The sequence below is a fragment of the Anopheles maculipalpis genome, chromosome 2RL, assembly GCF_943734695.1.
Source record: "Anopheles maculipalpis chromosome 2RL, idAnoMacuDA_375_x, whole genome shotgun sequence".
Classification (NCBI taxonomy): Eukaryota; Metazoa; Arthropoda; class Insecta; order Diptera; family Culicidae; genus Anopheles; species Anopheles maculipalpis.
The window spans coordinates 16,688,999-16,704,705 of NC_064871.1; the positions used below are offsets into that span (position 1 = coordinate 16,688,999).

The window sequence follows — 15,707 nt, forward strand, 5'->3', positions numbered from 1 at the left end:
AACAAAATGCACCAAGGCTAACACTAAGCAGATCTATTTGCTGTATACTATAGGCTTGTCTCCGAATACACTAACAGTGACACATACGAAATAGACTTAAAATCGTAAGAGCAATTTTATCTGTCGACGCTCCTATCTTCGAGAGTTGTCGCCAATTGCAGCACGGCATGGTATCAATAAAGTTTAAATTAACACTAACTTTATTGCTCTACTTTATTTACGGCTTTTATCCATTTTTTTGCCGATCGCTCCTGGGACCACATCGACCGCTTTAAATAAAAGCTACCAATTAAAAACGACTCCAATTACCCGATCCATTTGCCGAACGGGTGAAAGGAACCGAACCAGCTCCGAATATTGACTCCCTGGGGGGTGCCGCTGTTGTTGGTGTGTTACGAGTTTACTTTCAATGGAATAGTAATGAGCATCCCAAAACAGCCCTTAACTACTGTACAAAAGTGTGCCAGGATTGCTCTACAGAAGATGACACACCTTCAACGAAGCAGAGCGAATGTAAGCCCAATGTTGGGAAGCCTTAAGCGTCCCAAGACCCATTGCGACGCGTGCATTTAGATTGGCGAGCTGCCTCACAAGTTTCTTCTTAACATCATTATTGAACAGTTTCACTAATAATATTCTACCTTGTATCTTTCCACTTTTAGGACCGTGCTCGAAATGCTACCGAGCGCCTATCCGCTACAACAACTTTAACCATCGACATTGCTGACTCGGACGATCAGGACCCGTCCTTTATTTATCGCGGGTGTGTTTTGCTGGACGGAGCATGCCTTAACCCGGAGTATAGTGCCTCTGTACCGGCCGGTACGTTACAGGGTGTGCTGACCGTTACACCGGAACGTATTCAAGCCGTTGATCTCGACACGATCAGTGCACCCATCCGGTATTCGTTCCTGAGCGGTATACCCGGCAACTATGGCGATTATTTCGAGATCGATCCGCAGACGGGTGTGCTGAAGCAGACCAAGCTGGTGGATGCTTCGGTGACGGCCAAAAAGTTTGACATCATCGTGAAAGCGGAGGAAGTGTCCGATATGAAGCGATACACCACCGCCAAACTGTCGATCAATGTTAAGCCTGTCGATGCGTATCCACCGATGATAAGTATTACCGCCACGGAGGGTTTTGTGGATGAAAATTCTCCCATCGGTACGGTGGTGATGGATGCGCACGGTAGCCCGATTAAGCTGTCCACCACCGATCAGGATCTCGGCACGGAAGGGGAAGGTATGGAGTATATCTACGAGGTAACAACGCCTTCGTTTACCGTATCGAAGGAGGGAATATTGCGCGTTAACGAGGAAGGATTGGACCGTGATCCTCCCAGTCCGGGCAAATACCTTTTCCAGGTGGTGGCACGAGAAGCGAGTGGCAATGCGGCCAGTGCGCCCATGAGCCTTATCGTGAACTTGCGCGACATTAACGACAATGCACCGAAGCTGGCAATGGTTGCACCGGTTACCCTGATGGCTGGAGATGGACGACGGTTGGTGACAAAGGTACAAGCTACCGATAATGATGCCGCTGATAATGCCGTCATTACGTACTCGATCTTCCACGTGTCGAATAACGGTGCAAGCAAGTTTGCCATCGATCCAGCCACGGGTGAGATTGAAACCAGGACACGTTTAAATGCTGGTGAGCAGTATAGCATCACGGTACAGGCGTCGGACATTGGTGGACTGTCGTCGCAAGCCATCGTAGAGGTTACGATCACACCGGGACCAAACACGAAGCCACCACGATTCGCCAAACCAGTTTATGAAGTTCAAGTGAGCGAGGGAGCCGAAATCAACTCTACCGTAATCGTGCTCAAGGCGGAAGATCCTGAAAATGATCCGGTAAGCTATGCCATTACGACCGGTAACGATCTGAGACAGTTTTCGATCGGCAAGGATAGTGGCGTAATCAGCGTGATCCGGAAGCTTGATCGTGAGGATCTTACCCGCTATCAGCTGATTGTAAGAGCGGAAGACAACGGAGGGCTAGCCAGCAGTGCCACCGTTAACATTAAGGTTACGGATATTAATGACAAAAATCCCGAGTTTGATGAACGTAAGCTGCCGTACGTGTTTGCGGTGGACGAGGGTAAAGAGAACGTTGTGATCGGAACAGTGCACGCGACCGATGCCGATGAAGGTATGAACGCAGAAATTACATACACGATCCCGTCGGACATTCCGTTCAAGATTGATTCAAAGTCCGGCGAGGTGCGCACAAAGCTAGCGCTTGACTACGAGAAGCAAAAGGAGTACCGGTTTGTCGTGACGGCAAAGGACGGTGCACCGGAACCGCGTCTCGGTACGGCCAGCGTGACGGTGAAGGTGCGGGACATACCGGACGAAGTGCCCCGCTTTATGGAATCCACTTTGGAGGTGAAAATACCGGAAAACGTGCCTGACATGACGGTTACCACGGTGCGGGCCTTCGATCCGGACACGAAACCCGAGATTACGTACGCCTTGAAGCGCGGTCCGGGCGATCTGTTCAAGGTGGACGCTCGCACGGGTCAGATAAAGACGATACGCGGGCTGGACTACGAGAAGGACAAAATGCACGAGCTGATCGTTGGTACGCTGGAAAACAATGGTACGAATCCGGGCGACTACATACGGATCATGGTAGAGGTGGAGGACCGGAACGATATTCCACCGGTGTTTGTTTCGATTCCCGAACCCGTCACCATCAACGACAATCTTCCGATCGGTGCAATCGTTGGCTCGATGCCGGCGGTCGACGGTGATGGATCCTCGCCGGGCAACGTCGTGCGGTACGAGTTGGTCGGTCGCGGTAAAGCACTGAAATACTTCCAGGTCGATGCTGACTCGGGTGTCGTACGGATACGCGACGATCTGGGCAAGAAGGAGGACAGCGAGTATCTGATCGATGTACGTGCGTTTGATATGGGCGAACCGCAGCTGAGCAGTGTTTCGACACTGCCCGTTTATGTTGGCCACATCCCTGCCAATCCGAATGGCGATTCGGCTGAATCAAGGCTCGAGAACGGTGGCATCGTAAATCTGGAGGTTCAGGGACTTGCATTTAGTGACGATAGTTACACTACAAGCGTACCGGAGTCAACGGGAGTTAACGCGACCGTAAAGCTTATCCAAATTATCAACTCAAAGAAAGCAACCAAACACAACGGTGGCTTCAGCTGCGAACTGTTCGGTAATGATGAGGGACAAAAATTGTTCCGTGTCACCATTGAGGACCATGCCTGTGCACTGATACTGATCGCACCATTAGACTACGAGACAGCCGCCAGCCACACGCTTGAGGTTCGGCTAGCATCTAACAAGTATTTTGTTAACCAGCACAAAAACACTGCCACGGTTAAGGTGATTGTGCAGGACGAGAATGACAATGTGCCACAGTTTGTGTTCCCCAAGACGTACCAACAAAGCACACGTAACGATACATACTACGCCGTGATTAATGCCGATGCGGACATCGAAACACCATTGATGCAGGTGAAGGCAACCGATCGTGACATCGGCCCGTTCGGACAGATCAAGTACACGTTGCTGGATGTTGATGAACAGTTGAACGAAATCCCGCACGACGATGCACCCAGCTCGTACTTTACGATCAGCGAAGACACCGGAATGCTAAAAACGGCCAAATCCTTCCAGAGCGTTCGTCAAATGCCGCTCGTATTTTTGGTGGAGGCACGCGACAATAATGGTAACACTTCCAGCGGTACGGTACATAAGGCACGGGCACGAATTGTGGTTAATCTGATTGCGGACATTAATCGAATGACGCTCGTGTTTCTGGACTCGAATCCAAAGGATATGCGTCGCCATGCGCGCAATCTCGAGGAACTGTTGCACGAAAAGACGGATGGTTTGATAACGGGCATCGAGCGGGTCAGCGTACGTAAGATACTGAACGAGAACGGTACTGCGGAGGAGGTGAACGGTGCAACCGATGTGTGGTACGTATCGGAGATTGAGGAAATATTATTTTCCAATTCCACACGTATTGATAACATTTTCTTCTCCCGCTAGGTTCTACGCCGTCGATCCGCAAACGGAGCGCATACTGGAGCGCAACTCAAGCACGATCGCAAAGCGCGTCTTTGCACCAGCCATCTTATCGCAGATCAACTTCGAAGCGTCCAGCATTGCACGTGCTACCGCGCAAGGCATTTTTGGACCGATCGAACCGAAGCTTCCGATACAGAAAATTAAAGCTACCATCGTGGGAAATGATGACGTGTTTCCGTTTGCGCTCATTGCCGTGGCGATTGTAATTCTTATTTTGGGTTCTATCGGAATCGTATACATTTGTATATCGTGGTCGAAGTAAGTAACGCCATTCCCAGCTGTTCCAACCCCATCCTGCCTGCTAGCTTGACCCTAACGTGTTAACACTTTGATGTCCCTTTTGTCCAACCCTTTTTCGTTTCGGTAGATACAAAAACTTTAAGCAAAGAATGCGCCAGTACACTGCTCCTGCTAGCCCCGTACGCTATGATCCGGTCATGATCAATTCCCAACAGCAAGCACCGTCCGAAAATCCGACCAGCTTGAAAGAGTACGAAACACAGGTCCTTGCCATGGCTGTGCCGCTTGCCGACGAGGGTGACGATTTGCAGCTCGACTTTAGTGCCAAAAATCATGCCTTCAGTCTTGACAACGTTAGCTACATTACGCACAAAGAAAATGGTTAGTTTTAAGTAGTTCTTAAAATATTATCGTTATCCGAAACCAAAATTACACGACTTATTTGCGCTAAACGCCTGATTACCTTTTTTACCTTTCACTCAACAGGTCAGCACAGTCCTACCAACTCCGACGCAACGACCGCTGTTGTTGGCACACTGCAGCGTAACAACAATAATAACACTAAGAACAACAACAATCTCAATATCAATAATCGCCAAAACACGCTCAACCGAACGCTTGAAATGAACCGCAACAACTATCTCAATCCGCTAGGTTCCGGTGGAAATGGTGCGGTACCCGGAACGCTAACGCTTGGACGCATAAAATCCGAACGGAACAATTACATCAATGGGTACGATCGATTGAATTACTAAGACAAGATGTGTCAGTGCAAGAACACTGTATTCATTTTATATATCCTGATTTATCCCCAACAGGTACGGTGATACGCTGAACCGGAATAATTTAACTATGGCTCAAAACAACACGTTCAACACCCTCGGTCGCAACCAGAGAAACATCAACCACGCGCCACAGCAACATAACAACTCTAACCATGCGTCGAACAACATTAACCTGAACCAGGGCCATCATCATCATCATCCGATGCACAACGGTGGCGGTTACGTGGGGACGGAAATCGTGACCAACACGCTCGGTCGCAACAATCGCTACAATGATGTGCCAATAACGAATCCTCTGTTTCACATTCGGTAAGTCAGGGTAGGAAGGCTAACCTGCCTCCAAAATTTTCGAATCTGTAATCAATTCCCAGCGCCTATCCCATGTTTGTAACCGTATATCTGATGTGCGCTGCATCGAAGTGCATCCATAGCTCCAGAGCCGGCTCCGACCAACGGTACCGGAGTTGGCGCTGATTTGAACCCGGAGCCGGTTGGCAACGCACGGCTCCGAGCCCACGACTTTATCATCCGGATCAGAAAGAATCGCGATTGGTTCGAATCGGATAGCATACCAATCGGATCGAGTCTCAATCGAATCCGAATCCCAATCGAATCCGATACAATTGAATCCGAATCCACATCGAATGCGATTTTTTCTATGAATTGAAGCATCGAATCTGCCAACCCTAGTTCGGATGCGGACCGGTTCTACTTATTTCTGTAGCCGTAGGTTCTACTTATTTCGGACGTCTACATAGTTATCCCAACTGCCTACAGCTCTGGGATAACTATGTACTATGGATAACTATGTTTGTGCTTGTCCCACTGAAGTCTTGCCGAATTCTGGCTCATGCTGCATTCATTACCCCGGTCCTGTTAAATAAAGTTGACGTCCATCGACTTCTTTCATCTATTATCCTGTATATCCTGTCTCTACGCTACAATTCTCCCATATCTATTGCTAAACGTCGTACCCAGTTTGGCAACATTGATCCACTCCACCAATGCTTTAACCTCTTCAACGATGTGACCAATCTGTTTGACTTCAATTCCTCCCTTGCTGCATGTCGCGTTCGATTTGGCTCCCATGCTTTCCCAAACCCTTTAATCCAGATTAGACCTTTTAATTCAAATCAGATTAGAAGTAAAATAAACAGGAACAAAAAATGAAATGAAATTCCTACACCGAAACAAACTGATTGAATCCTAATTCTCTTACATTACAGACAAAACGGAGATTTACAATCACAACCACAGCTGAACCATATCAGCGCAACGAACGAAAACGTTAGCTTTGGCAAGCGGGACTACAATCAGCTTTCCTTCTCCTACCTAAACGATCTGGATCGATCCGATGCGGAAACTACCACGGAACTGTAAATATGGACACGGTCTCTGGGAGATTAGTTATCGCAAAGGATGTCCTACGATGCAAGATACATACGAGACCCGGTAGTTCCGTATGAACCATGTGTAGTGTTATCTTATCTTCGAGTAACGCTAGCTACCCGCTGTAAAATATTGTGACATATGTGGCATTTTATCTACTATTGTTTTAATTTCCCCCCGACTCTATGTTTTATGTCAATAGATAGTCTAATCCAAACCACCATCCCTTTTATCGACCAATTAGATTCCATTGCGAGTAAAATAATGATGCAATTTTTACATTTAATTAGACAATATCAATAAAAGCGTGTACAGTATAGTAGCAGTAGTTAGAAATCGAACGAAAAAGCGATATTAGCGAAACATTGCCTAGATGCATAGATGATAGGGAACGATTAAGCAATGTTATATTTATTCACTGAGTTAATAGTGCGGAAAGCTGTCGCTGGAGAGTATACCACCGCATTGCAAACACTCACTCTCCAGTATATGCAAGTAGGTGTTACTCGTGACAACGTGTAACCAACTGCGCAAGTAAGTTGCGTAAAGCCGGACGAAAACTTAAACTGCAACACAAATAAGGGCTGGTATAGGTGTGTAAATATTTACAGTCATTTAATTAATAAGACATCATCATCGTACTTAGGAACGTTTTGAATTGAAACAACTCCATGGTACCCAACAAGGCATGAAGGGATGGAGCAGTGTATTCAGCGTACAGTGGAACAGGCTCAAAACGTGGCAGATAGGGAAGGCATGCGAAAGCAGCAGAACTGATCGAAGACAACTGCCCCAAGCTAGTGGAATCGTACAGTCTCCTCTGTCTTACACCAGCACCGAAAGTTACACATTAGGCAAATACTATTACGTTCTAGGAGAACAGGACGTTCATAATAGTACTCTGTTAGACTGTAATCATACAATGCATGCAACGAGCATAGATAGGGTTCTTTTTTTTTTATTCATGAAGGACGGCCAGGCCGTATTGCTATAGATAGGGTTCTATTAGCGCAGCAAGTTTTAATCGTACCGTTGCGATGAGGCAACGCAACATCGATGAGGCGTCCAAATATATCAATAAAAACCTACTCAATTTGAGATTACTTTCAAATTTAAAAGCGCGTGCTTCCTCCATTTCGTTTATGCGTTCTGGGCTAATCCATAGCATCGTGATCATAAGGTTCTTCCTTAAATTGCAACGCTTTTGTTCGCTCCAGCAACATTTCAACATCCGTCGTGTTTGGAAGCGATTTTATCGGAAACTGTACCATGTGTCCGTACAACGGCAACGAGGGATAAGTTTGTTCCAATTTTATCGTCCGCAGTTGAGGTTCTTTGGATGGTAACTTCAACACGGTTGTGTTCAGTATTGGTTCGACTAGAGCGCTTCCATACGTATCTATCAGCGGCGTTTGCTTCTGATGATCAGCGGAAACAATTACACTTCCTGCTAGACCACCACTACCACCACCACCGCCGCTCTTTGTTCGTATTCGTGGGAAATCCTTGCCACCTCGCAACACTTTCGCTGTAGTAAAACTTACCTCGCGCTGTAGGTCCGGAGGTATCCGGAAACGATATCCCTCTGGAAGTGGTAGATCTGTTTCTAACGGTTCCCAGCTGACCGGACTACCCAGCAGCCCGATGTAGCATCCTCCGAGACTCCAAAGCCGTACAGTGCGATCACTGCTGCAGCTCAACAGCAAACCAGTAGCATCGAGATATACCAGCCCGGTGACGCAGGTCCGATGTGCTTGGTATGAGTTAAGCAGCCATGGTTTGGGCTGAGCACGGGCTGATCGTTTTGCACGACCCGGCACTACATCATTTAACAGGAATGGAAACATAATTCTTAGGGCCGGTTTGTTCACGTGAAATTTGTCTTCGTCAGGTATCCTAGGGCCAATCAGAAAGAAACACCAAAAATATATTTATTTTTGTTCTTAGCGGAAATTGGGACAAGTTTGCAAGTTTTGCAAAACCAATGTGTACTCTCACCAACAATTTTCGATGTACCACGTTTTCACATATCCTAGTGCTGTCCCGGTAAATAGGAACCGGTTCGCTTTATCGGTTGCCATCGTAATTACCCTATCTCCTGCCATATGGATACCGTTGAACTGTCCCTTAAATCCTCCGTTCACGTGATGTGACCACACCTGAACGGTTCCATCATCGAGCGAGCCGAGCAACGTGCCGTACTCGGCCACCATTGGACGACTAGCAAGAAATAGCAACGACTGTATCGAAAGTCGTCTCATCTGCTCCAACCCGGAGGGCATCACAATCCGTGATAGACGTCGCTGCCGCACGTTACCAGACGTCGCCAGAAACATCGATCGTCTCGGTGTCAATTTGCGTGGTTTTGATTCGGGACCTTCGCGGAACAGGATCGGTATGCGCGATCGGGGATTGGTTGCATCGTACCGGCGGTACGGTTGTCCCGTCTCCAACATCCAAAGAACAAGCTCTCCCGCATAGCTGGAGGTAGCCATTACGCCGGGCGTTGTACCGCTAACTGCCGCACAAAGAATGTCGTGCGAGTGCAGCTTGCGCCATTGCAAACCCCTTGGATATTCGTCGTTTTCGGAGAATGCGGCATACTCTACGACCCGATGGTTCCAGCCCATTGCCAGTATTCGATTTTCCTGCCAAAAGACGGCCGTCACCTCACAATCCTCGTCCATCTGTATTGCGCGCATGCACGTTCGGCCACTAAGGTTCCAGATTTTCAACGACCCGTTACGGGCACCGGTTAGCAAGAGCTGCTGCTTGCCATCGAAGCACCCAGCCGTAATTTCTACCGGTTCAAGCACCCCATTACGAACCTGCGTGTGCGCTTCCGTGATGATGGTCATCTTCCGATTCACCCGGTGGTCCCACACGATGATAAAACTGTCGAATCCGCAGCTTACTACCAGCTGGTATAGCTCGTTGTACAACAGCACCGATACGGGCTTCGTATGGCTATCCCCATCGGTACGATCGAGTGCGATCTCTGGGCAGCAGGCCGTTACAAACAGCTTGTTGCTGGCAACTACTAGTTCCCGCTCGCGCGCATTGTAGTATGCACAGGCCGGTACACCTTTCACAAGAACGGTCGAAAACTGACTAAACGTCTGCAGCAGGACACGATTCCGAACGTCCCACACCTTAATGATCTTCTTCTGATCGAGACTGTAAATCTTGTTGGCGCCATCTTGCAGGAAAACAAACGTAATGCTCGACGTGTGCCCTACCAGCACAACGGATGGCTTATCCGGACGATGGATGTCCCACAAACGGAGATCACAGTCTGGTCCACCGGAAACGAGCAGCTCGTTGGTAGGTTCAAACGCGAAACAAGTCACACCCCGCGGAACGTAAAACTTCGTCACCGATGTAGAGGGAAGTTCTAGAGGATGAATTACCATACTGGGCGATTGTTCCGATCGCGAAGCGCGTCCCCGGCTGGAAGCTAGCGGATTCTCTTCCGCACACACGATAAAACTTCCCAAACTGTCGACGAACTGTGCGGATCGCACCATGTCCGATAGAAGCATCCCATAATCCGTACATTCCAGTGGTGGATACTTTCCGTGTAGTACATCCAGCAGTGTAACGCGCGTAACTGTCGAGTATGTTTCACTCGCTGACGTTGCCTTTCGTTCGGGATAAAATACAAACAGACGAATATGGCCATCGTAGTCACCGGTTATTAGTTTGGCCGGTTCGCATTGGTTAAAACGGTACGCCATCGCGCTGATCGGATGCGGAAGTCTTTCGATTACCAGCTTCAGCGTGAAGGAAGACGCAACAACGTCATAAAATCGAAGCTCCGTTTCCAATCCGGCCACGCAGAACATGCTCATATCTGGTAGAGGGACCGTTGCGAGCAACCACGTTTTCGAACGTTTCAAGTTCGATGGTGCGGATCTTGCCGTCATCGCCGGTTTCCAGTCTTCCGTCCAAAACTGTATCGCACCCTCGCGAGACGTTGTGATCCAGTGTCCTTGCGACCAGCTGATGCTTCCATCCTTCCAAAACGGGATGAATATAAAAAAAAGAATGGAACGTAAGTTAGAAAAACGGAACGGAACGATTTTGAAAACAGCATCGGAACGGAACGAAAAAATTAAGGAACCGAATTATTTTGCTATTTTCGAACCGGAACGGTCTACACGACAGCGCAGCAATAAACTTACGTAGTACACCATTGGACAGAAATCGATCTTGATGATGTTATAAACCTGACGGCGCAGCTTCAGACATAGATCGCCCGAAATGGGTGGGTCAAGCGATTGCTTTACCGCCAACGGATCATCGTCCTGAAAGCCAAGGATAAGATAGCTCAGAAATTCATCCCACTGGCAGAAGTCATCGTGATCGGTGTTTATCTGGAGCCATAGTGTTCGATACTCCTCGCCAGTATACTGTAGCCCGATGCCGCTCAACAGTTCACGCAACTCCAGTCGAGTGAGACGGTCACTGTGCAACCGGAAGTAGCCGTGTAGATAATCGATCTGTTCGCGCGTCACAAACCGATGTATTTCTTGCTCGGATTTGGCGGAGGATAATCGACCGGCCATATTCGTAATCAAATTCAACGCAACATTCCCCCTGTGTGTACTTTGATTATAATGTACACGGATCGTTTGTTTGCAAACCTTATGGGTTGCAACACTTACTATACTACTAACTTTTTGTTGTTTTGTTGATTTAAAAAAAAGGAAATCGCTTTCCGTAGCGAATTGCGGATGCGGGTTCATCCTCAAAAACATGCCCCGTTTTCATTTGTTTTCATAATGACCAATAGGATAACCCACTATGCAGTGTTGACAGCACAAAAAAAAACAAAAAGCCATGTATGTTAACAAATCGCGCGAACTGTCATGATCCAGACCAACAACAACAAAAGCCAAAAGAAGAGCTTGCAACCAATACGCGTTGATTAGATAACATCGCAAGATACAAACGCTATCGTTGATTGTTTATTCTCAACAAAGTTGCCCTTGAAATCGTATCTGTGGGGTGCGTTACTGTGTGGGTTGATCGAAAACTTACTTCAGCAGCGGGTGCAGCACGGTGTGTATTGTACCGGAAGCAGAAATATCCTTTCTCATCGGATCCTGCACACGTTTCAATAATGTCGGAAAAATATAATCCACTGCTCGAAACGGTCGGTTTTATTGGTGGTGGTAATATGGCCTATGCTATTGCATCCGGACTACTGAATAAAGGTATGTTTTCTCCACGTGGCACTGTTGTGCGTGCGTGCGTGTGTTCTTCGCCGTTTTGCTAATTGTAACCTAATTCCGCTTACTCTAGGTGTCCTCAAAGCGGAACAAATCTGTGTGTCGGCCACAAACCTTGCGAATCTGCAGAAACGTTGGTGTCCACTGGGAGTAACGAACGTTACCATCAACAACAACGAGATTGTTTCGAAAGCGGACATTATTTTTATCTGTGTAAAACCACAAATTTTCCCCCAAATAGTTGACCAACTTCAAAGGGTTATTGAGGAGTGTGAGAATGCTGATCGCAAACTGATCGTCTCTATAATGGCTGGTGTAACGCTCGACAGCTTGGGGAAAGCTCTGCCAACGATAAATTTGGTCCGCGCCATGCCCAACACAGCGATGCAGGTTTGCGCCGGCTGTACGGTGTTTTGTCGTTTGGGCCGCTTCCCATTAACCGAAGCACTGTACGAATCGTTGAAGCTCATGTTTGGAGCCCTTGGACTGGCTTACGAAGTGAAGGAAAGTCAAATGAATGCCGTCACGGGGTTGGCCGGTTGCGGGCCGGCGTACGTGTACGAGTTCATTGAAGCACTGGCAGATGGAGGAGTGAAGCAGGGTATCCCCCGTGACATAGCATTACGGTTTGCCGCACAGACGGTGATGGGTGCGGCCAAAACCGTGCTCGATACGGGCAAGCATCCAGCGGTGCTGAAGGACGAAGTATGTTCGCCCGGTGGAGCAACGATCCATGGTGTGCACGCGTTGGAGCAAGGATCGATGCGTGGCACCGTTATGAATGCGGTGGAGCGAGCTACAATGCGGGCCGATCAGCTTTCTTAGTAGCAGCTTTCTTTCGTTTTGTGTGTGTTTGTTTGTGTATTGAATTAATGTATGTGTACGTGTCCAATTTATAATTCGGTAAAATTTAAATAAAACATGTACCCTCCATATAATTGCTTGTCCCAGTTCGTTTCATTCAGCTGTAAAGAAAATAAGGGGTTATAAGACCCAATTTTGTAGCGACATAATTTATGGATGAACGCTTAAAACAAATCATTAATGTTATTTTACAACTTAAACCAGTCGGATCGAATGCTGTGCTTGGGGAACCAACATTTAATCTTGCCTATCTTTCTTGCTAACATACTCCACGCACCGCGAAGGATCGGTTGGAAAGTATTCCTGCATTTTCGTCATCAGCCGCTTCAAGCCTTGAATGTACTTTCGCTGCGTTTCATCGTTCATCACATGTGCTACGTTTTTTGAGAAAATCTTTTCACGCCCGGTACGCGCATGGATGCCAACCATCGTGACACCGATCGGCCACGGTGCATTGCCGATAGCCATGGTCAGGTACGCATCGCTCGCATGGATATAGTCGCGCTTTAGCAAACTTTTCGTAATGTCCGTAAGACTGTCGAGAATGTCTTCCGGGATCGTTTTGTTCTTTAGCTTGCGCAGCAGCGGTTTCAGATACAGCCGCGTCTGCTCGAATGTGGCACGTGCAATTTTGCCTTTCGTAGCCATCCGTTCGGCGGCCGTTGCCGAACTTAGCTGATCGTTCCACATTTTGAGCAGAAACTGTATCAGCGTCATTATCACGTGACAATCGTGATCCTTTCCGCTGCGCCCTAACCGTACCGCCATTTCCTGTATCGATTCGTACGTAACGCTGTCCTCGATCGCATAATCTTCGTTGGAATTTTTCGCCTTGCCCATGCCGGGTGCCTGTCCGTTAGAAGTAAGGATTTCGTTCAGATACTCTTCGTCTACCTGTTCCATCGCTTCCTGGAAGTCGTTGCGGAAGCCGCGATTTATTTCCGGCGTAGATATTTCCAACTGGTGCAACCGGTGGCACGATTCCTTCTCCGTTTCGCCAAACAGTAGGATCGGTTCACCACGTTCACGCAGCTTCCGGATCACTTCCGACCGTGGTAGCTTCTTGAAGTCATACTTTGGATCAGCCCCCAGTGTAGATGTACCATCCGTTTCGGTGGAACCATTGCTGGCAACACCATCGAATTTGTTTAAACCACTTTTCTCCAGATACTCAATCTCCTCCTGTGCCAACAGTTCACCTCGCTTGAAGTATTTCTTTTTTTCGTCCTGGAAAGAGCACAACACACATAAATAGTGCATCTTGACGACTGTTCAGGAAAGCCCTTCAATGGTGCAACTTACCACCAACTTTTTCTCTTCTAGTAACTTTCTTTTCCGAGCTATTTCTGCCTTTAGTATATCCATCGTTTGTAAAAATGGTCTTTTTTATCAAAACTCACAATACGATACCACAAAATTTTTCTTTCTTTTTCGAAACTGCAGCATTTGTAAACAAACAACGTTTGACAACAAAAGCGGCATAACAACACGACCTCTACATGTCAGGATAGGTACTAAAAACGCCAAAACGGCGGCGCATGACAAACCGGAAAAAAAATTAAACAAGCGGTTTTAGAACCATGCTGGAAGAATGGTACCGTCGATGAAGAAGTTAATTATAATAAACCAACTATTATTGACACGGAGATATAAGTGCACGGAGATAAAGTGTGGTAAAGGACATGCAAGCTGTAAAGTTGAACCATACGCATATACAAAGGTTGGAAGATTTATCAACATTTTCCAAAGTCTCTTTTTGTTTGGAATTCAGTGAAATGAAATAGCCGACAAACTAACTAAAACTGCACTAGATGAACCTGTTATCCCTAATCCCTTACACACTAATTTCCAAATACGATTTCATAGCCTTCAGCAAAAGACTATCCACATAACATGGTCTCAACAATGGCTCCGCTCACAAGCTACTTTCATCCAGGCTCATCAAACTCTCAACTAATAAATGGATGGTGATCTCGACAATAGTCAGGATCTAGAAACATTGGCCCGATTGTGGAGCGGGACACACGTACATCTCTAGCCAAGTCTATCAAAGTCTAGCCCTCATCTCTATCGAAGTCTAGCCCACATTTTTGCAGAAATTTGATAATTTATTCATTAATTCAAAGGACCTTGAGACCCTGTTAAAGATACTTAATGCTATCTTATTTTAGAAACCCAACAGACAAACCAAGACTAGAACGCCAAAGAGTACAAGGACTCATGAAACGGATATTATTGATAAATGCAGCACGTGTCAAATTGGACTCATAGCGGTCAGACACAAAATTAAATACACGATACATTACCAGGAAAGGGTCTGAGAAACCAAAACGAGGACGGCATTCCTCATCGTCTAGTTTTCTACCAGCTCTGAGAGTTATCATTGGGACGTAGAGGCTAATCGCAGAGAATAGAGCCGACGAGTCGATCCGATTGTCCAAAAGGCCAAAAGGCTAGAAAGGATATCTGCATGTTACAGGCACGATGCCCCAAGTTGTCTAGCCTGACGACTAGGCACTTAGAGCGAATTTTGGGAATTTTCGTTGGACGCTTCAGCAGGCCAATAAGCTGATTGCCCCTGGTGACTATGCTCTCCAGTTGGTTATAGAAGCTCAACTTATCATCAAGGAGCACTCGAAGGTCCCGGACACAATGCTTGAAGGGTTCAGATTGCAGGCAGGCATAATGCAATACACTTCGACGCATAACTTTAGCCCATTCGAAACGCACCTGGACTGGAATTTTGTCTAAAACGGTCTGAAGCAATAATTGATCAGCTCGATTACGGATCGAGAAATAAATTTTCGCGTCATCAGCGTGACTTTTGGTCGGAAGTACCCGTGTGATGCCGTTTAAGTAAACCACGGAGAGCACCGAGATTACTACCTTGTGGCACTCCTGATGTTTTGTCAATGCTGCGCGAAGTGTGGGGTCCCATTTTCACGCAATACTTTCGATTGCAGCTCCGGGAATCCAAGCACCTGAAGTTTGGTCAGCCGAATGGTGTGCCAGCCGAAAGGACCATAGAAAACTTAAAAATTCTTAAAATGACCTTATACCATCTACCGAATGAATATTTTTTTAACGTCCACCTATTTAACGGCACCGGATGCTTGGTAATATAA

The 15,707-nt window shown here is 47.0% G+C and overlaps 4 protein-coding genes across 4 annotated transcripts in view; 2 read left to right on the plus strand and 2 right to left on the minus strand.

The window, feature by feature from the left end:
• LOC126556643 (cadherin-99C) overlaps positions 1 to 6,475 on the plus strand; it is a 56,031-nt gene extending 49,556 nt beyond the window's left edge. The window contains exons 6-11 of the mRNA XM_050212031.1: positions 663 to 3,958; positions 4,032 to 4,328; positions 4,438 to 4,691; positions 4,797 to 5,043; positions 5,129 to 5,404; positions 6,322 to 6,475. Of these exons, the coding sequence (XP_050067988.1) occupies positions 663 to 3,958; positions 4,032 to 4,328; positions 4,438 to 4,691; positions 4,797 to 5,043; positions 5,129 to 5,404; positions 6,322 to 6,475 (4,524 nt within the window). The remainder of the gene's footprint in view (positions 1 to 662; positions 3,959 to 4,031; positions 4,329 to 4,437; positions 4,692 to 4,796; positions 5,044 to 5,128; positions 5,405 to 6,321) is intronic.
• Positions 6,476 to 7,638: 1,163 nt separating this feature from the next.
• On the minus strand, positions 7,639 to 11,052 carry LOC126564825 (WD repeat-containing protein on Y chromosome). The gene is made up of 3 exons (XM_050221945.1): positions 10,669 to 11,052; positions 8,483 to 10,500; positions 7,639 to 8,380 (listed from the first exon to the last, which is right to left on the minus strand). The coding sequence occupies exons 1-3, from the start codon at positions 11,050 to 11,052 to the stop codon at positions 7,639 to 7,641; spliced, it is 3,144 nt and encodes a 1,047-aa protein (XP_050077902.1).
• Positions 11,053 to 11,609: 557 nt separating this feature from the next.
• LOC126558744 (uncharacterized) lies at positions 11,610 to 12,543 on the plus strand. The gene is made up of 2 exons (XM_050214803.1): positions 11,610 to 11,703; positions 11,792 to 12,543. The coding sequence occupies exons 1-2, from the start codon at positions 11,610 to 11,612 to the stop codon at positions 12,541 to 12,543; spliced, it is 846 nt and encodes a 281-aa protein (XP_050070760.1).
• A 276-nt stretch (positions 12,544 to 12,819) lies between these two features.
• LOC126558446 (pre-mRNA-splicing factor 18) lies at positions 12,820 to 13,975 on the minus strand. The gene is made up of 2 exons (XM_050214467.1): positions 13,885 to 13,975; positions 12,820 to 13,809 (listed from the first exon to the last, which is right to left on the minus strand). The coding sequence occupies exons 1-2, from the start codon at positions 13,945 to 13,947 to the stop codon at positions 12,820 to 12,822; spliced, it is 1,053 nt and encodes a 350-aa protein (XP_050070424.1). The 5' UTR covers positions 13,948 to 13,975.
• Between the last annotated feature and the right edge of the window lie 1,732 nt (positions 13,976 to 15,707).